The sequence below is a fragment of the Rhinolophus sinicus genome, chromosome 8, assembly GCF_057876585.1.
Source record: "Rhinolophus sinicus isolate RSI-liver-muscle chromosome 8, RSI-T2T, whole genome shotgun sequence".
In the NCBI taxonomy this organism is placed as follows: Eukaryota; Metazoa; Chordata; class Mammalia; order Chiroptera; family Rhinolophidae; genus Rhinolophus; species Rhinolophus sinicus.
The window spans coordinates 39,570,979-39,591,034 of record NC_142508.1 but is presented as its reverse complement, the minus strand read 5'-3'; the positions used below and the strand labels follow the sequence as shown (position 1 = coordinate 39,591,034).

Below are 20,056 nucleotides of genomic sequence, written 5' to 3'. Positions count from 1 at the left end.
CCAAACCACCATCTTCAGAAAGTACCAGGGCTGCTTTGGCCATGAGATCCCATCTTGATTTTCACACTGACTTCATTGTCCTTTAGACGGTGATCTAAGGGGGACAACAATGGACTTTCCTTCCCTGAGAGGGGGAAATGAAGTCGGTGGACAGTGCTTAGAATCCGCTCCACGCTGGACAGAGCTTCCTCTGCCCAGGGGGGAGGGTGGGAAAGTCAGTCTCTTACTTGCTACTTCACATTCTTCTATATGATTTCATTGAATTTTTGTACTGGTTTTTTTCCCTTATCTAACACCGTACACCAGGTAAGTTCCAGAAGGATCACAGTGTTAAATGTAAAAAAAAAAAAAAAAGGAAAGAAAGAAAGAAAGAAAATAAAAAGAACTTAAACTAAGAAGAAGGAAGAAATAGAGAATATCTGATCTATGAACAGGAAAATTTGTTCTAGGCATAAAAATAAAGGAAAGCATAAAGAAAATGGTGTTAAAAACCTAAACGTTTTGAATTATGTACTTAAAAGAATTTAATACACAAAAGTAGAAGGCAGATAAGAAAAAGGGGGGAAAATATAAACATTTATAACATATTAACATAGTTAATTCCTTAATATTTTAAAACCTTTCAAGTACAAAATGAGATCCACTCCTACAAGAAAATGAACAAGAATGTGAATAGGAAATTCAGCAAAGTAAGAAATACACCCTGCCAAGAATCTGTTAAACTTACCAGCTATCCAAAAAACATAATTGTGGGTTATCTCTAATAGTGAAAACTTGGGAAAACCTAAATGATTAACAATAGAACTATTTTTAAAGTTACTATATACTTTGATGTCTTTAAAATCATGTTGTAACAGAGTAAGAATATTTAATGATTAGAGTAAGTTCACAACATACTTTGTAAGTGGAAAGGGTGGGTTAAAACATAGTATTATCTCCATTTTGTTAAAAAATTAAAATTCAAGAGTATACATCAAAATGTAGACCAAAGTTGTCTATGGTCGATGTACTTCTATATTATTTTAATTTTTACAAAAAATAAGTATTTTAAAATCTTTAAGTGAAAAGGAATATGGGGGGAAGTGGGTTGAAGCTTCTAGGAGAGTCAAGAGCGCTTCGCCCCATTCCCCTCTCAGGGTGGGCGCCTCGGGCACAGCCCCTTCTTCCCTCGAGTCCAGTCTTCCTCAGTCTCTGCCCCCCGCTTCCTGCTCCTAAGATGCCTGCTTGTTCCTCCTCAGGATTGAGCACTGAAGGCATCTACCGGGTCAGCGGGAACAAGTCAGAGATGGAAAGCCTGCAGAGACAATTTGATCAAGGTAAGGCCAGAGCCGCGGCAGCCCAGCTGCCAGTGGAGCCCCTCGAGAGCTGCAGTTTGGCCCTGTGGGGGTCTGGGGGTGTTCCTGCCACACACAGCCCCAAAGCAAGAGGTGCTGGCTCGGTGACTGAGAAAGAGAAAGCATTTGGCCCCAGTTAGCTTACCTCCATGGTCACACTGCCATGAGGAGGGGTCCCTGTTAGCAAACGGAAGCTTCACTCTGCCAAGCCTGCGACAGCCGGCTGCTCCCCCACATCGCCACCCACAGGTGCTGTTCCACGTCACCCTGGCACGTGCCTCATTCACCGCCGAAGGGCCTTGCTCCCATGGGACTGGGCCGTGCCGGGGTAATAGCAGGCACACGGTACAAAAGTTGGCTTGAGAAAACAATCCTATTTTGCCAGGGCCTCAGGAGTGTCCTCTTCACAAAGTCCCTGCACAAGAGAAAGAAAGCGAGGGAACATTCATTCTGTGATCAGCTGAGTCTGGGATCCAGACTCCCAAAGCTGAACTCTCGTGAGTTAGACTCACTCTTGGCAGGCACTCCCATCTCCTAAGCTAGGTCAGTTCTGAGAGGCCAAACCTATTTCATCCTAACCTTGCTTAGAACTGAGCACTCTGTGGGACGAGACGTCCCAGTGCCAGAAGCAAATGAGCCAAAGCAATCAAAGTTCTCGGGTGTCACTGGCCAGAGAAGAAGGTAAGCTGAGGATCAAAGTGGGGTCTGACTCAGAACATGGCTGGGCCTGAGGAGACCAAGCCAGGCTCAGAAGCCAGGCAGCCCGTGCTGGCCTGCGCGACAGAGCAGCCAGCCAGGGCGCAGCCAGCCAGCAGCAGCAGGCACCCCGCCCGAGCACCCAGGGCCATAGCACTTTGCAGCACCATAGTCAGTCCCTGCTAGCTGGCAGTGGGAGGCGGTGACACGCGCGAGAAGGGAAACACCTGTTAATCTTGCGGGGATAGGAAGCATGAGGTCAGAATGAGGGTAGGCGTGTGTGCTCTTTATGCAAGAATCTGTAACACAGTTTATAACCTGTTAAATGGGAACAGCAGGTGATTACTTACTAATCAGGAACGCAATAAAGTCTGCAAAAAAAAAGACAAAGGTCAGTGGCCTCATAAGCTGGGAGGGGCCCAAGGGAGAAAAGTGAGTCTATTTGTCCTATCGCCACGAGGGACAAGGGTGGGTGCAGCAGTCAAGATGGTTGCTAACGTGTCTGTAACCCACCGGGAAAAGTGAGCCGGCCTTTCAGGAAAGCTTCTTCCTGTCTTCCCTGAGGGAAGGCATGTAAAGAAAAGGTAGCAACACATCCAAGCAGACGTGGGGACCTGGATGGCACAGAATGAGGGGTACTCAAGGGTGACCTTGGAAGGAGGTGCTGGGTGTCGGCCTCTGTGGAGCTCAAAACCTTTTCTTAGCCTCACCCAGGGCCGCCCCCTCATGTCCAGCCCGTTATCGTCTCTCAAGTCCCTGCCCAGGCCCCAGGCCAGCCCTGGGCAGCACCCCATGGTCCTCGCGGTTTCTCTGTCCACCCCCCGTGACACCCCTCCCAAGCACTGAGTGTGCCTTTTGCCTCTGCCCAGCTTAGGCTGGTCTGGCCTCACTCTCCCACTTCCTTTCAGACCACAACCTGGACTTGGCCGAGAAAGACTTCACAGTGAACACTGTGGCTGGTGCCATGAAGAGCTTTTTCTCAGAACTGCCAGACCCGCTGGTCCCGTACAACATGCAGATCGATCTGGTGGAGGCGCACAGTGAGTACTGGCAACCCCACCCCGCACCCCGCGAGTGGACGGAGGGGTGCTGCCCTCGGGGAGCCGACGCTCGGGCCCTTGGAGCTGAGGCTTGAAGGCCACTAGGAAAGGGAACTAACAGGATTCCGCCAAAGGGACTTTGTAGACCGGAGATGCTTCTCTAAGGGTTATAGCAAGGTTCCCCCAAACTCCGTGAGTTAAGAGCCCAGCATGGATGTCAGACTCGTTCTAATCCCTGCTGCTTTGCCTGTGCACAGTGTAACCTTCCCTGACCCTAAGTTTCCTACGTCACTGTCCCTACTCCTGTTATGAAATGACATTAGGGAAGGTCTGGAGGCGAGGCCGCCACAGACCTGTGTAGTGGTAGCTATTTCCTTTCCTTTCCGCTCCTCTCACTCACCCCGCTTCTCCCATCTGCCATACAAGGAAGTTAGCATGTGCTTTGGGGCCAGGCAGCCAGCTGCTGAGGAAGCCAGCCTCTGGAGGGAGAAGAACAGTGACAGTGACCCCGACCAGATGGCACTTGGGGCTGCAGCAAGTTAGCACCTCCGGTTTTAAGGGTCACCTTTGCATGCTGTCCCACCTGCCCCAACAGCTATTTCCGCCCTAGCCTGCCTCTCTCGGGAGGCAGTGGTCCGCCTGGTTGGGAGTCTTCCTGCTGCGCACACTTTCCTGGACTTTGTGTAATGCTGCAAAGGCGGCCTGACCTCTCGGAGCTTTTCATGTGTGGCAATTCCTATCTTTTTGAGCCAAAGGCTGCCTTCCAAGTTGGCACCTCTGGTGGGCCAAGACTCCCGGAAGCAGCCGTTGCTCTGCCACTGCAGAAGGGAGTGTTTTTGCCCACGACCAAGGAGGTGGGGAGAAGGAAAGGGAGCCATATTCCTTGGACCCCGGGACATTAGTCTCATCTTGTCACCTCCCAATTCAAAAGAGGGAGTTTTGAGCAAGCACATTTTACTCACCAGACTGATGGTGCGGGCGAAATTTGGGGGAGGTCACAAATCAGCAGGGCTTTAAGTCCTGGGTCACGGACTCTTAATGGCTTCAGGGAATAGCGGTGCTGACAGAAGCCACCCCTGAGCTGTGAAAGTGCCCCCGTCAAAACCTGACTGCTGCCTGGGCTGCAGGGCTCCTGCAGTCACCTTCCATGGTCTGCGTTTCCCGTGATGTTTGTTTCCGCACCTGGGTGCCGCCTTCACCACATTTTATCCAAACAGTTGTAGCAGATTAAAATTGTTCACAGCTCCTAATCGCATCCAAGCCCACCGGGGGGGGGGGGGGGGGGGGCAGAAACACATAGTTGTAGATTATCACGAGGTGGCCTGGCCTTTCCCATGTGCTCAGGACAGGAAGTCAGTGTTTCTCCAGATGAGTTAGGGGTGGGGACAGGTGCCAGCTTCTGCTCTGATTCTGTCAACATAGAGGTCCTCGCAGCAATCATGTCTCCAGATGTGAACCGCGTAGGAAATCTCCATCCGGAGCCAGCTACTTCCCACCTGGGCTCGGCTCTGGGCGGAAGTTAGAAGTGGGCTGGTACCCAGCCTGCTCGGAGCTGGGGGGTTCCTGTCAGCATTTGTCTTGACTTGGCGCCATCTAGAGGCTGGTAGGGTCATGACACCGAACAAAATCCCATTGTTTCTGCGGGAATTGCTGACATGGCATCTTTTTGTTTTTGGAGGGGGGTGGGGGGCAGAAGAGGGAGGTGTAATTGATAGGGAATCAGCTGCCCTTCCTACAACAGCTTCCAGTGCTGAGGAAGGGAGCTTCTTGCTGCTACTGCAGCCTGGGGAAGGGTGGAGATTTTCGCCTTCCTCTTGCCATTGTGTGTTTCCTGTGCCCCAAGCTAGTCAGTGGGGGCTCCCTGTCTTGAACCTGGTGTCGGGGAATGTGTCTCCCTGACTTGGTACCTCTCACAGCCAAAGCAGCTGAGTGAAGAGTGGGACTGTACATGTCAGGGGCTAGTTAACTGAAGCAGACACACCAGGCAGGCAGTGCCCAAGTCTGTGAAGGGACATTACGGAACAAAGATTCTCTGGTCCAGAAGTAGCTGTTCCCGGCCTCGCTGGGTTTCCATGGCAACATCAACTTGACCAGCTCTTTCCACTTAATACCTAAGAGCTGTTGTGTCTGTGTGTTCAGGGCCTGGAAATGGTTTCACATCCCATCACAACAAATATCAAGGTCCCTATCAAATTGCTTTGTTAGATCCAGAATTTCACAATATTGAGCATGCTGAAAATGTGCCCAGAAAATAGAGATTTTTGTGATTATTCACCAGTTATCTTACTACCACATTCAGGGTGATGTGTGGGAGATTCAGAAATGAATAACAACATACCGCTAGGGAGTGGCAAGCTGTTCTGAGATGAGACATTGACCCTGCCCTCCCCGGGTGCACACTGCCGCTCTCTGCCAGACAACGTGAAGCAAGCGGAACTAGAAATGCAGAAAACACAGTGAGGAAGGAGGAAGGTAGAGGTGGCACCTGAGCTATGGCTTCAGGTAGGCCCAGGATTTCAGGAGGTAGAGAAAAGAGCTTTGAATTCCCCATCCCATCTCGTCCAGACATGTCCCCTTGGCCTCTAAAAAGTTTTGTCAGTTATTCCTGCGCCACAGCTCCTTTTCCTCTCACAACACCCCGCGCCCTACCACAACCTATGTGGAGTCCCTCCGTTCCACCCAGTGCCCTGTCTTTGGGGCCAGAAGGGCTGGCTGTGTCCTGGTCCAGAGGTTATAGCCCCTATAACTGCTTGTAATTCCACGTGCACATTTTAGTCTACAGAGAGGGCCAGCAACTTGCATCAGGTGGTCCAAGGGGTGTGTGACCCAGATGGTCAGGATGCCAGCTAACCTACCGTCTCCCGTCTACAGAGGAGACCTTAGGGCCAGAGGCCGTGAATGACAGGCCTGCACGGCCCCCGGCGAGCCCGCCTGGCTGCTCACGGCCTCTTGTTCACGGCTGCCTGTGATGTTGCACATTCTGGATCCTGCTTCCTCTTGTTTGTCCAGGTAGCTGCTTACGGTCACGGAGGGTATTCCTCACCTTCTAGCACATGCCAGGCCCCGTGTGAGACAGGGACGGACAAGGGCACAGGCCCTGCCTCCGTCTGGTGGGGTAGGAGACACTGAGCAGGTTACTGCAAGGCCATGCCTCCAGGAGAAGGACAGCCAGCATCTTCCAGAGTGCGGTCTCGGCCTTGGAGTCATTTCCCACCTGAGGGAGAGGTGGGGCTTACACCCTGGGCGCGCCTGCGTGCCTCACCAAGGGGTGTGGCCCAGAGCGGGTGTTGTCCTCTCCTGCTGCTGCACGTATGCCAGGTGGTCAAAGGCCATCGGAGTTTCCTCTAGGCACCGAGTTGGGCGGCGACAGACCCAGACCTGGAGCCAGCTTAGCATCCTAGGTGCCAAAGATGGCAACAGAGTGGTCCAGCCAGGACCAGAATGGAGTTTAGGGTCCCTGGCACCAATTTGTGTGACCTTGGGCCAGTATTTTGACTTCTTTCAGCGTTGGTTTATCTGTATACCTCTGGCTGTCCCATCTTCCTTCTCCTGAGTTCTTGGAGTGTCATTGTTCTAAATTGCCTGGTCTGTGTCCAGACTTCATTTTGGTTCAGCTGGCCTGAAAATGCCCCTCCTGGCTGACCCGAATTTCAGAAGTATTGTGTGTTAGTTTGGGAGGTCCAAGCCCTGTGAAGACCCTTCCCACCCCTTTCAAAGAGGTTTATTAAAGTTGGAAAGGAGTCTACAGCCTGGTGGAAGGCAGGTGTGCTGAACAAGGAGACACCCCACCTTCCCCCGCACCAGCCTGTGCCTTGGCGTCGCCTCTTGAGCAGGTTTTCTCAGCCAGCATGTGGGGTAAACTCAGCCCCACCTTCACTCGGGTGGTGGTGAGGGCTGCACAGAGTTCCTGTTAAATCTTCCCGCCAGCATTCCGGCATCTCCAGAGGAAGGAAATCCCTGGTGTTGTGACTACCTTGACAAGGCTGCCAGTTTGAGCCTGGAGTCGGTCCCTTGGCACTGGTGGGGGTTCACTCGCTTGTGGGAGGTGAACGAGGTCGAGTCAGAAGGATGTCAGCAAGATAGGCCTTGTTTTTTGTGTGGTAGACGCAGGTCCAGGCTTTGCACTGGGAGACTTCCTGTTGCTCTCCTGATGACTTCCCTTCTCCTCCTGCCACACGCCAGAGGCTCCTCTGGAGGCTCCTCGGCACCGCGCAGCTAGGGGGAGAGGGACAGGGAGCATGAGGAGGTGGCCACCTAGACCCTTGTCAGGCCCCTCACTGTGTCAGGAGGGAGGCTGGCATTCTTGGGGCATCCATGAATTACTATCAAGGCAGGCTCTGTAACCTCCATCCTGCCCCACCTTCCCCCCAAGGAAGAGAGAGGAAGCAACCCTCCTTGTTGCTCAGCAGATAGGAAGGAGAGGGCCATCCCCGGCAGACGATGGCCTTGCCAGCCCCATTTCCTGCCTCCAACCAGGAGGGCGGGTGAGGCTCAGCTCCTAGGTGAAGGTGCTGCTAATTAAAACAAACACAGCTGTGTTTGTGTCATGCTGACACCGGCACCGGGCGGGCACGGAGGAGAAAAACCTATGCTGAGCTCACATCTGGAAGGGGCACGATTATTTGACTAAGTGAGACACTGAGCCATGCACGTGCCTCTCGTATTCTTCAATACAATCGCTCATCCTCCTAGAGAAGCTTACTTTTTTTAAGTAAACTTTTTTCTTGAAACTTAACAGGAAAAGTGTTTCGAAACTCAAGGCCAGAGGGAGAGCGTGCCCTTGAGGTTGAACCCTTAAAATAAATCTTGGGTTCAGAGAAAGGAAGCTGATAATGGCCCCACATAATTAGTTCCTGTGGCTTTTTTAGTCATTTTCTAACAAATGTTAGGCAAGTGTTACCAAAACACTGTTTTTCTCAAGTCAAAAAATTTGCCCAGTTTCGTGTTCATTGGTCTGCCAGCAAACGCTCTCGATAGCTGTCTCTACCCATCTTTGCAGCCTCCCCTTCCACTTATGTCCCTGAAAGTCAGGCTAGCCTCCTGGTCTCATTGTGTATCCAGCCCTGAGCTCTTCACTTCCCGCGATGTCGTCACTGAGTCTGGGAAGCACTGTCATCAGCCCCTTTCACAGACAAGGAAACTGACACTCAGATGTGTCACTTCCCCACGGTCACATGGTTGGTGTCAGAGACAGGATTATACCCAGGACCACGTGGGTTGGGTTTGGGCTCTGGATCAGTGCACGGCACTTCCTCCCTGCCAGGCCCTTCCGCTGCCGGCTGTGTCAGTCCATCTGTCCTTCCAAGTCTAGCTTGAGCCGGGCTCCTCACATGCTTCCCCAGACTGTGACCCTATGATCACGTCACCTCCTGCAGACGTTCTTAACTCGGAGGCTACAGGCTTCCTAAAGAGTACATGGGTTTGGGGAGTCCGCGAATCTCCAGGCATCACAGGCAGACTTGTACACAGCTTATTTGTGGGGAGAGGGTCCAGCGTTTTCCTCCATTCCAAAGGAGCCCATCCCCCAAACCGAGCAGGAACCATCGTATTTTTTAACGGACCCTGTCTACCCACCTCCACAACCCTCAGTTGTGGGATAGCTTACAATTTGTTCATGGGATGACCCTGCTGTGGTGTTTCTGAGCCCTGGATTCCTAGAGGTAGCCGTCAGTTCCAGGAAGTAGCCTCAGGATGTCTTCCCACACTCAGAGAAACTTGTCTCGGCCACCTGACTTCAGTGGGCTCTGGGCCATTTTCACCTCACTGGCCTCAGCTGACTCTCCCAGCCAAGGCAGACCAGGCCCACTCGGGGAGAGGGAGCCAGGACCCAGGAAGCATAGTGGTCTCCACTCAGGCTGTGCAGCTTCTCAGGGCCTCAGATGCCTCATCCTTGAAATGGGTTGATGATGGCCCCTGCCTCATAGGCTCGTGAGGACTAACTGGAGTAGGCCTGGCGTGGGCTGAGCATTCCATTCGGGTTTTGAGCGGGTTTTCGCTCTCCCAGCACGCTGGGATTCCATGATGGGTGAGTGTGGGCGATGGGAGGAAAGGGGCACGTAGTCCCTTTGATGGACTGCATGAGACTCCCCCACTGTTTCCAATAGGGAAGATGTGTGGAGGGTCCCTATGGCTCTAGGGAAAGGACAGAGCCCTGGTCTTGTGACAAAGTCCCTCCTTAGACAGTCTGTTGGTGTGGGTGGGTGGCAGCGCTCACCCGTCTGGTCAGGAAGTAAGTGGGCTTTCTGCGTTGAGATGCCTGTCTCCAGGGCAACCGGATGAGCAAAGAATGGTGTTCTTTATGGTGGAGTCCCTTTTAGATCATTGAGTCTCAGATGGTGGGGGCCAGGAAGCCCCAGGCGCACAGTGTACCCCTTCAGTGGGGGCCTGGGACCCAGAGGTAGGCCTGGCCCCGGGGCCTGTGCCACTGCCAGGTGTGCCGCCTTGGGCAGAGGCTCGGGGACAAAGAATGGGGTTGGCCTCGTCTGGGCTGCCTCCAGGAAGGTCCAACACAGCACACTCTTAGGTGACCGTCCCACTGGTTTCACCAACTGCCCGGGATCAGTATCTGCTTTGAGCCCCAGAATACTCACCAGCTACCGTCCTGAAAGTCTGCTTGTCTCTGTCCTCAGAAATCAATGACCGGGAGCAGAAGCTGCACGCCCTGAAGGACGTACTCAGGAAATTCCCGAAGGAAAACCACGAAGTCTTCAAATACGTCATCTCTCACCTGAACAAGTAAGGCGCAGGGCTTGCTGTTTGCGTTTCCCTCCAGAAATCACCAGTCAGGGCCAGTGAGCAAGGCTCGGTCCTCAGCCTGGGGACGGGCTGGCCTGGCAGCTAACTGCAGTCAAGTGGGTGCGGACGCTGCAGTCAGGAAACCTGTTTACGGGATTTTTCCTGAATTTATTCACACAAAATAGGTCTGTTTTGTTATGCAAAGATATTTTTCTGTTGACTAAGTGGTGTTCTATCGATCTCTGTCTTGGGGCACACACAGTCCCTATCTCTGCATCGCCAATGTTGTCACCTACATTGGTGGCCTGGGTTAGAATCCCTGAGGCAGCCTGTCCACGCTGGGGCTTGTGGGGACTTGTCACGTGGGCACACGAGCAGGGCACGGGGCATGGAGAGTTGTGCCTAGGGCTCTTCTGTCCTCACGCTGTGGTGGGCAGGCAGGGAGAGCAGCCGGGATGACAGACCCTGAGCACACACATGGCCCGGGGCAGGGCATAGAGCCTCAGCCAGCGCCCCCTGCCCTGAGGGGCTCTGACCGTGAGTTTGCTGTCACCTGCAGGGTCAGCCACAACAACAAGGTGAATCTCATGACCAGCGAGAACCTGTCCATCTGCTTCTGGCCCACGTTGATGCGGCCTGACTTCAGCACCGTCGACGCGTTGACGGCCACGCGCACCTACCAGACAATCATCGAGCTTTTCATCCAGCAGTGCCCTTTCTTCTTCTACAATCGGCCCATCAGCGAGCCTCCTGGCGCCACGCCCAGCTCCCCCTCTGCCGTGGCCTCCACCGTGCCCTTCCTCACCTCCACACCGGCCACCAGTCAGCCGTCACCCCCCCAGTCGCCTCCACCCACCCCCCAGTCCCCGATGCAGCCACTGCTCCCCTCCCAGCTGCAAGCCGAGCACACGCTGTGAGTCCCCAAGGCCTGGGCAAAAGGAGGCTCAGTCTTCTCTCTTCAGGGTGGCATTTGGCCTTGAACGCAACCAGGTCCACTGGGGCAGGTGTGGGAGGGGGTTGTCTCTCCCCTGTCCCCTCCTCAGGACCTCAGCAGTAGCACCAGCCAACAGTCCGCCATAGGCTGGGCCGTCAGGCACCCTGAGCCTGGGGCTGGCTGCAGGCGGCGGCTGGGGGCCCTGCCCTTTGACATGAACCCCTTTGAGGACTGAACTGGCCAGGCAGTGGCCCCAGTGGCCCTCCATACGCTCACTGCTCCCTGACGCCGGCCCACCTGTCCACGCACACCAGCCTCGGGTCACCTGCTGCTGGGACAGCCCTGGCCTTTGCCAGCGGGAAGAGGAGGCTCCAAGATTCAGGCCGCGAGGAAAACACGTCTGTCTCTTCCCACCTTCCATATCTGCACCCCCACCCCTAGTTGGGGGTGCAGCCTCTCTGGAACCTCCTTGGGAACACGTAGGCCACGGCTCTGCCACCCCTAGGTACAGTGCTGAGGGCGAGTGCCCGGCCCGGCAGAACAGAGGGAGGGAGCCTCGCGCCTGCACCAAGAGAAAGAGGCTTTTCCCCGATGGCCCTCACACAGCCCCTCCCTTCACAGGCTTCGGGGATACATTCCCTTTACAACAAAGGAACACTGGGAGGAAAATGGAAAAACCCATGTAATAATTTTAAAAAAGAAAAAGGAAGACACTACAGGAAGAAAGACTACAGACCTCAAGATTCAGCTCTCCTCCCACCTCTCTGAGAGGGAAACAGGTGGAAGGAAGGTGGCTCTTGTCTTTGTGACAGCAAAACAAGGAGGCCCAGGGGTGGTTGCCTGAGAGCCTGTTAGGGGCCCACTTATGTCCTGTCCCCAGATCCCCCTTTCCCCAAGAAGACAGTTTGAGCCCTTGGTGCGAAGAGCTGGGGAGACCGGCAGACCAGCCTGGAAGCTGGTCTGCCTTGGGACACAGAACAGGCTGTGGAAACACTACTTCGTGTGTGTGTGTGTGTGTGTGTGTGTGTGCGCATGTGCGTGTGTGGGGGGAGGGCATGCCTGTGAGGGAGGGCACAGTGGAGGGTGCCGGGGTGCATTTGGGGTTTGGTTTAGTTTACTTGGTGTTGAAGTGGAATCATTTTCATCCTGGGCCGTAGTATGCCGCCAGCAGGGGTATTTGTGGGAAGTGGGCAGGTGTGGGGCACTGAAGTACGGTGGTCTGCTGGCGCCCGCCCAGGGGCATCCTTCATGCTCCAAAGGCCAGCAGGGCCCAGAGGAGCTACAGGCACAAAGGCCAGCAGAGTCACGAGGAGAACCCTTGCCTGCCTGTCACACCACCGCCACCCCCCTGCCGTGTCCTTCCCCAGCACTTCCTGGGAAATGGCCTTCCCCTCGGCTTCCTGGCCTTTCCACTGGCCCCTGGGAGAACCCTTCTCATGCCCCACCTCTGCCCTCCACCCCCACCCCCCAAACACATCAACCCTGCGAAGGCTGCTACAGATACTGGCTGCCCTCCACCCCTGGTGGCTGGGCCACGGCCTCTGCAGTGAAGATGCCTGACACTAAGGTACCCAGGGGTGGGTGTGGGGTTGAGGGTCTCTGTGCACTTTAAGGAGCAGCTCCTGTGGTGTGTCTGAGGGGGCCCTGGGTCCCCTCAGCTGGGCGGCCTTCCCGTAAGGTGCCTCAGAACAACCCCCAGCCACCCCAGCCCCCGCCGCTTCTCATGGACTGGAGGGTGTGGCAGGCCCTTTGCTGACTTCCTCTGGATAAGCTGGATACCTTCACCGTTCTAGTTCTCGTAGGGCAAAATAAGGTGCTTGGGAAAACTAAATTATCCCTGCAGGCTTTACCCCCTCTTTAAGAAACAAGTCAAAAAGCAAACCCAAGGTACATGAATGTTTTCTGTAAGTGTTGGATGATGGGTGTTTTCCCTTCTGGTGGAGCTGTGCCTGATGCTGTAGGTTGGGGTGGGCTGGAAGGGGGTATTTGTGTTTAGTTTTCACAAGAGGTTGGCAGGCCCCCAGGCAGATGAGGAAATGAATTTCTCACTCTTGTAGGTCATGCTCACCTACCCCCAGTCAGCCCATCAAGGTATTGGGTTCCAGTTGAAGGAAAGCCATGGGAGTGGCCTGGAGCCACTGTCCCTTGTGTGAACTAAAACAGGTAGCCTGGTTCCCTTCCACTGCCACCACCTTGTGCTGGGGCACTAGGCCACCTCCCACATGTACTGCCACCTGCAACCTCAGCTCTGCACCAGGAACTCTCCCCCAATGCCCTTGGCTTCCCACACCACCCATCCCTGCACCGATATGCACATTGCAGGGGATTTTTGGGGTGCGTGGGGAGGGGAGGGGCAGAGGAGGAGCGGCTGTGCTTTGCATCCTCACCCGGGTGCAGCCCCACAGCGCCCCCTGGTAGCCAGCCTGAGAAGCTGCAGTCCCCTCACGCCTGCGGGTGTCCTGCCAGGACTTGAAAGGTGCGGGCGGGGACTGGTGGCTCATGCCCCGTCAGAGCCACAGTGGGCAGGAAGTTCCAAGGCTTCCTCTTGTTTCTGTTTGCTAACTCTTAAGCTTCTCTTTTCTGCTTCTCCACACTGACTCGGACTAGGGGACATTTCTTGGTCATTCTGAGTTGGCATTGCTATTAGTAGCAGGTCTGGGCCTCAGCTTCCAGTTGGGGGTCAGCATTCGGACCAAATAGGCACTTGGAGGAGACCCACGAGGGAGAGCCGGGGCGTGTGTTGTGACACTGCCTTAAACAGAATGCTACCCACAGCTCAGAACTGAGATGGCAGGCATGAAGGGGTCAGCTGGGGCATGGGACTTGCTCCGTGTCCCACAGCAGAGTAGTGGTATGTCTAGCAGCTCTTATTCTGTCCAGTGTTCTTTGTATGCCCGCAAGAGTGTAGATGCCACGCTTGGGGAGAATGGACAGCCCTTGGTTGTAAGCGGAAGGCTGATTCTGGTTCTGATGCTGCCATGCTGGGAGGGAGGGAGTCGGTCCACGGTCAGGAGGCATTGCTTGTAGATTCAGCCCAAATTGTTGGTTGTGTTACCATCGGGTATCTGCATACTGTCAAGTCGGTCCCATCGCTTGACACTTGAGAAACAATGCTGAGAACTTGGCAGTGCTGTTTCTGTGGGTTCTGCACCCCACCACCACCTTGGTCTGTCTTCCTGCTTAACACAGGAAGCATGCTGCCAGGCGGTTTTTCTAGCAGCCTGTGTGTCTGCCAGGGTGGACAGCGGATGATACAGGAGCAGAGTGCTGGCCAGAGGGCCCCGGGAGAGTGCACTCCTTTCCTGTCCCAATGCCTCTGCTCCTGGTGGGGATGGGAGCCTCCAGGGAGACCGACCCCCAGGGGAGGGGTGTCCCAGCATCAGCCCTGAAACTTGAAAACAAACTGCAGCATTTGTAACCTAAAATCACCTGTCTGTGCCCTCCTCACATCCTCTCCTGTGAGAACACACTGCTTTGGGGGTGTCTGCTACACGAAGTAGTGGACGGTGGCCAAGGAAGTGGACTGGGAGCCACTGGGGCTCTGCTCAGCCAACTGCTGCTTTTCCAGGGGGAGGAAGCCCTAGGGACTTGGGTGAGTTGCTGGGGACCAGGTTCCCTCACTCCACAATCCTCATGTGTAATGGGCATGGTCTGCCATGGTTCGTGGGAACAGGCCCCAGGCCCAAAGAGCTGGGGTTAGTCACAGTGCTCTGCAGACAGTGGCCAGTTGCCCTCATTCCTGTTGCTTGGCAGGTTCAAGCCACTCATTTGCACTTAGGTGAAAGGACAGTCCTGTATGCCAGAAACCTAAGTCACATCTGGGACTGGTGGGGATGGCACCAGGGAGGGAATGGTGTGAGGGAAAAGGCCTTTCTCCTCTCCCAAGGTCTGGGCCGCCCCTGGGCTGTGCCTGTGTCGCTGTCTTAGGGATCCTTCCCTCCTCTGGGGGCCACCTTTCAGCTGGCCTGCCTGCCTGCAGACTCCTCCAGGTCAGAGGTAACCGCCCCTCCGCTCCCACCCCGCCAGCCCCAGCAGCCCTCCTTCGGCTGCTCAAACAGCAGTGATGTTACACTTTCAATGTAGTTGAGACAGGGCGTAAGTTATTGTTTGCATAAAAAAGAATCATGTTCCCTGTGTACATTAAAGAAAAAGGAAATGTCTCTGAATTGTATGGGAATAAAACTTGTTTGAAAATTTGGAATAGTGCTGCTGCCAGCTTATTTTTCTGGTACTTGTATTTTCACATGTTAAATGATCTTTATATATGTTGAATTAACAAATATTTTGAGTTTCCTGAGAAAAACAAACATTAATGGTATTGAAATGTGTTAGTAGTCTGGCCGTGTGCCCAAAATTCTGTTTTGCAGCAAAAGTGGAGAACTGTATGTAAAGAAAGTATAACAGTTATTTCTTTGTATTTTAGGGGCTTTAACCAGGACATCCTCTAGATGGTGTTAGGAATGTTTGCTTAATTTCCAGACTTTTTTTGTTTTTTTGAACACGTCGTGGGTATTTTGAGGCTCCAACCTGACTAGTGCATGGTCAGCCGGCAACTGAGGCTGAGGCATCTCTCTGACTGAGGTGTTTTTGTTTGGTTTTGTTTTTTAAAATCATGTATTTGCTACAAAGTATTGTACTTGTCTCAATGGGAATGGTGTAAAAAACTGAAAAGGCCTTATGTGATATGTATCATAGTTAATAAATCCGTCTTGTAAAAAACCAAACCTGAGAGAAGTGAAGGCGGCCCCTCCTGCTGGGCTCCTGCCCACTCAGGCCCCGTGGGGACACTGGCTCCATCCTCAGAAGCCGCGTCCAAGGACCCTCGAGCAGGAGGAATGAGTTCTTTGCCACAGGGAGGGGTAGGCGTTCTCCAGCAGGGCCGGCCCCCTGAGCTGCTTGCCAAGCCCTGCCTGTGCCCGGCCTGCTTCGCAGCCTCCCCCAGCACTTACCTGCTTTCCTCCTCTAGCAGAGTGATCTGCTTCCCCTAGTCGATGTGTTGCTCTTGTACTTTATTTCAGGTCGTTATCCAAAGCACCACCCACAGACCCCTGTGGCCACGGGCCCAGAGGCCTAGGAGATAGGAGAGAGCCTCTGTGACCACCTTCGTTCAGGACCTGTGTCTCCAGGAAGGGAGGTTGGCTGCCCTCCAAAGAAGCCTCAGTCACCCAGGCCCAATCCACTCTGTCCCCGCTCCCGCCTCACGCCTTCCTTCTAGGCTCCTTTGGTCCAACTGCAGCCGTGACCTTCCTGCTCCCACCGCCCCTGCTCGGGCACAGGCCCTCATTGCAGCTCACCTGGACTCGGGGGCACCTCCACACCCTAAATCACCTCCCTGACCTCAGGCTTGCCCCTTCCAACCCATGTTCTTCATACCCCGAAGTTATTCCAGAAGGAAGACCTGGCTTTGCATTGCCTATGGCAGGAGTGGGAACTAGTCGTGCGAGGCCTCTCTCCCTCCTGTGCCTGTGGCAGACATGCCTCGTTGACCAAGACCCTCCCACAGAGCTCAGGCTCTCCTCCGGTCTCCAGACAGCCGCTGGCTGCCCGTCAGCAGGAGCTGGAGATGAGAGGCCAGTTTACAGGGGTTTCTCACGGGGCAGTCTCACTGTGGACGTCCACGCCAGGACCCCTCCCTCTGGACCCAGCCAGCCCTGCCCTCCCACTCCTCAAGGCAGACCCCCAGCACCAGTCAAAATCATTTTCATTCTCTGAATGCACTTGGCTGCTTCCCGCCTCCAGACCTTTGCTTGTGCTGTTCCCTGCCTGGAATTCCTTCTGTCCACAGGCCCCAACATCTCTGCCCATCAGCTCCTCACCTGGTCTACAAGCTCCTTCCCTGACCCTTTCACACATTGATTCAATTTGTTCTTTAAAAAAAAAATCTCTACAGGACAGAGCCGGCACTGTGTGGTGACATAAACCAGTCTTTTTCTCGGGTTGATGTCCAAGTCATGTGGCCTTGTGGACTTGTACCTCTCAGCCTCCCAAGTCAAGAGCCTTTTGGGGACAGGGCCTGTGGCTCCTCCAGATGTCCTCCTAGGATGCCCAACAAAATGACGTGAACATGGTAGGTCCTCAGTTTGTAGAACGCAGTGGTCTCAACCATGCCCTTGATTTGACTCTCCGTCTATAAGCCGACCTCTCCCACGTGACTCTCCAGCCCAGACCTCCGTTCCAAGCACAACGCTCACGTCCACCTGCCGGTGACACTCCACCTGGGGACTCCAGTGTGACACACCCACAGCCTAACTCCTGGCCCCTCTGTTCAAACCTGTCCATCCCCCACAAGCCAGAGACGCTGGAGGTCTCCTTGGGGTATCACTCTCCTGTCAACTGGACCCACCTCCAACTTCTGTTTTACCCTCTATGTAGCTGTTAAATTCCATGTAGCTGTTAAATGTGGCTTTCCTCCTCGTTCCCTGCCACATTCTGATGGAATCTGCTTCAGCCTCCTTGGCCTCCTCCTTGGCCTCCCTGCCCCCAGTCTCACCCCTTCCATCTCCTCTTGGCATCCAGAGGGAGGTTTTCCAAACAGATCTGGCCCTGCCACCCCTGACTTATCACCTTCCAGGGCTCCCCAGCGCCCTTAGAGGAAAGCCCAAACTCTTCAGCCTGACCTGGCACCCTGCCTTCCAGCCTTTGGCTCTCCGAGGGCCCACCCACCTCAGGCCTTTTGCACATGCTGTTCCCTGTCCACCCCTCCTTGCTAACTCCCTCCTTAACGCTTAGATTTCAGCTTCAAGGACTCTTCCTCAGGGAAGCCCTGCCTGACCCCAGACCAAGATGGACTCCTTTGCTTTCAAAGAAATATTCTCTTCTTCAGGAGTACGTTTCTGCTTGTCACTCATCCCGATTGTATCCGCCTACCTAACACATTTCCTGAGCATTTACCCTGTACCGGGCACCTGGGGATACAGCTGGAGCTGACATCTAGTGGAAAAGACAGTAAATAGGCAAAGAAATGGATGTATGCCATAATGTCAGGCGCAGAAAAGGAGTTAGGAAGGATGTGGCCTTGGGGGAACAGGGATGATATTTAGGAGGGTCAAGAAGACCTCCAAGGAGGTGACATCGCAGCAGAACAGGGACCAGGGTGAGGTGAGTGAGGCACTCGCCTGCCTCGGTTACAAAACTTAGTGATCAAGTTATGTAGAGACACAGCGTGATCAAGATAAAAATATTCCAGTGCAATGTTTCAAAAGTCAAAAAAACATCAAAATGAACTGGGTCAAATATATGGTGGTAGAAGGAGAACTGACTCTTGGTGGTAAACACACAATGTAATATATAGATGACATATTACAGAATTGTACACTTGAAACCTTTGTAATTTTACTAACCATTGTCACCCCAATAATTTTTAATTAAAACAAAACAAAAACAACAACTGGGGTGACAGGTTAGCTCAGTTGGTTAGAGCGTGGTGCTGATGACACCAAGGTTGCCCGTTCGATCCCCACCTGGGCCACTGTGAGCTGTGCCCTCCTTAAAAAGAAACAAAAACAAAATACTGGGTTAAAACAGAATGAACACTGTTGAGCTGTAGTGAAACCTGAGGCTAAAAGAGAAATCAGTAACTGAACCTGGAACTGGGAAGGAATTGATGGTGGATGAGACCAGAGCGGCAACAGTGAAAGCAGAGAGAGGAGGTGGGAGTCTGGCTATCTTGAAGGTCAAGGTGACACAATTTGCTCAAGATTGCATGTGACAGAGAGAGAGAAGGCGGGATGACTCCAGGTTGACACTGTAGTGTATCTGATTACCGTCTGTCTCCCCCACTACCCTGTGAAACCTACGAGGGCGGGCGCTGTGCTCCGCAAGCTACAGCGGCACCTAACACGTACTAGGCGCTCCGGAGCTCCGGGCCCACGGCCCGACGGGGGAGAATGCAGTGTGTTACTCTATGCGACCACCAGGGGTCAGCAGAGCGCCGCCCTGCCCAACCCTGGTGGAGCCCGGGAAGTGCTGGAAACCGGGTTAGGGGGAGTTTTAAGGCAGAGGGGACAGGAAAGCAAGATTAGAAGGGGCACTAGAGACTAGGGACGAGGCAGGTTCTGAGAAATGGGGGTGGAAGTGTCCCAGGAGCACGCTGAGAAGCAGGGGGACGAGCTGCTCTTCCTGTCATTTCATCCGTCCATCCACTTATCCAGCCATTCCGTCACGGGTGGTCAGGTGCCAAGCCACACAGTGCTTTGTAGGGCAAGGTAATAAGCTTGCAGTTTGTCCTGAGGGCACTGGGGAGCCATGGACGTGGCTTGAGCAGGGAAGAGGCTGAGTTGGGTTTGCAGGCGCTGAGAGAAGGGAGAAGAAAGTGGACATTCGAGAGATACAGGCTCACAGGGACTGTGCCTCCCAGGTGGGGACTGAAGAGCAGTTGACCTAACTGTTAGCTAACATGTAACAAAAACTAACCGGTCTTGGACACTTACAAGGTATCAGGCCCTGTTTTATTCATTTTTCATGTATCAACTCAATTTTCACACAAACTCTATGACATAAGCATTATCATTATTCCCATTTTCCAGATGAGGGAACTGAAGCACAAAAGGGCCAAACGATTTGTCCAACATCACAAGCTTGTAGTGGAAACCAGGATTTGAACCCCAGCCATCTGACTGCAAAGCCCAAGGCTGCCCTAACAGATGACTACACACTGGCTGGCTTCCAACAACACAAATGGATTCCCTCACAGGGCTGGAGGCCAAACGCCCAAAATCAAGACCTGCGCAAGGCTGTGCTCCCTTTGCAGGCTCTAGAGGACAGTGTTTCTCACTTCTTCCAGCTTCTGGTGGCTCCAGGCCTTTCTTGGCATGGGGCTGCATCTCTCCAATCTCTGCCTCCATCTTCAGATGGCCTTCTCCTTTCTCCTGGTGTATTTCTCCTCTATGAGTCGTCTCTTCTGTCTCTTAGAAGAACACTTGTCGCTGGAGTTAGGGCCCACCTGGATAAGCAGGACAATCTCATCTCGAGATCTTTAATTGTATCTGCAAAGACCCTTTTGCCAGATTAGGTCACATTCCCAAGTCTCATGGTTGGGACGTGGACATATCCTTTGGGGGGGGCACTACTCAATCCCCCACCACTCTCCTCCACGGCACTGTCATTGTTATTGATATCATTGGTATTATTACCTACAGACTGTAGAGGAAGGCATGGCAGGTAGGGACGGCGAGGAGTGGGCGCTTAATAATTGCAGAAGGCACCTCATCATTGCCCCACCCTCCCCAGCTAGTGTTCAGCCTCTCATCCCTTCTCCAGGGGGACACGGCAAGGTTGTGGAGAGAGAGCCCCTTTCTATCTGGAAGGGGTAGCCCTTG

At 53.7% G+C, this 20,056-nt stretch overlaps 1 protein-coding gene across 1 annotated transcript in view; it reads left to right on the top strand.

The window, feature by feature from the left end:
* The window catches only part of ARHGAP35 (Rho GTPase activating protein 35), a 123,203-nt gene extending 107,740 nt beyond the window's left edge, over window positions 1–15,463 (top strand). The window contains exons 4-7 of the mRNA XM_019752602.3: window positions 1,239–1,316; window positions 2,939–3,070; window positions 9,700–9,805; window positions 10,365–15,463. Of these exons, the coding sequence (XP_019608161.3) occupies window positions 1,239–1,316; window positions 2,939–3,070; window positions 9,700–9,805; window positions 10,365–10,722 (674 nt within the window). The 3' untranslated portion in view covers window positions 10,723–15,463. The remainder of the gene's footprint in view (window positions 1–1,238; window positions 1,317–2,938; window positions 3,071–9,699; window positions 9,806–10,364) is intronic.
* The last annotated feature ends 4,593 nt before the right edge of the window (window positions 15,464–20,056 follow it).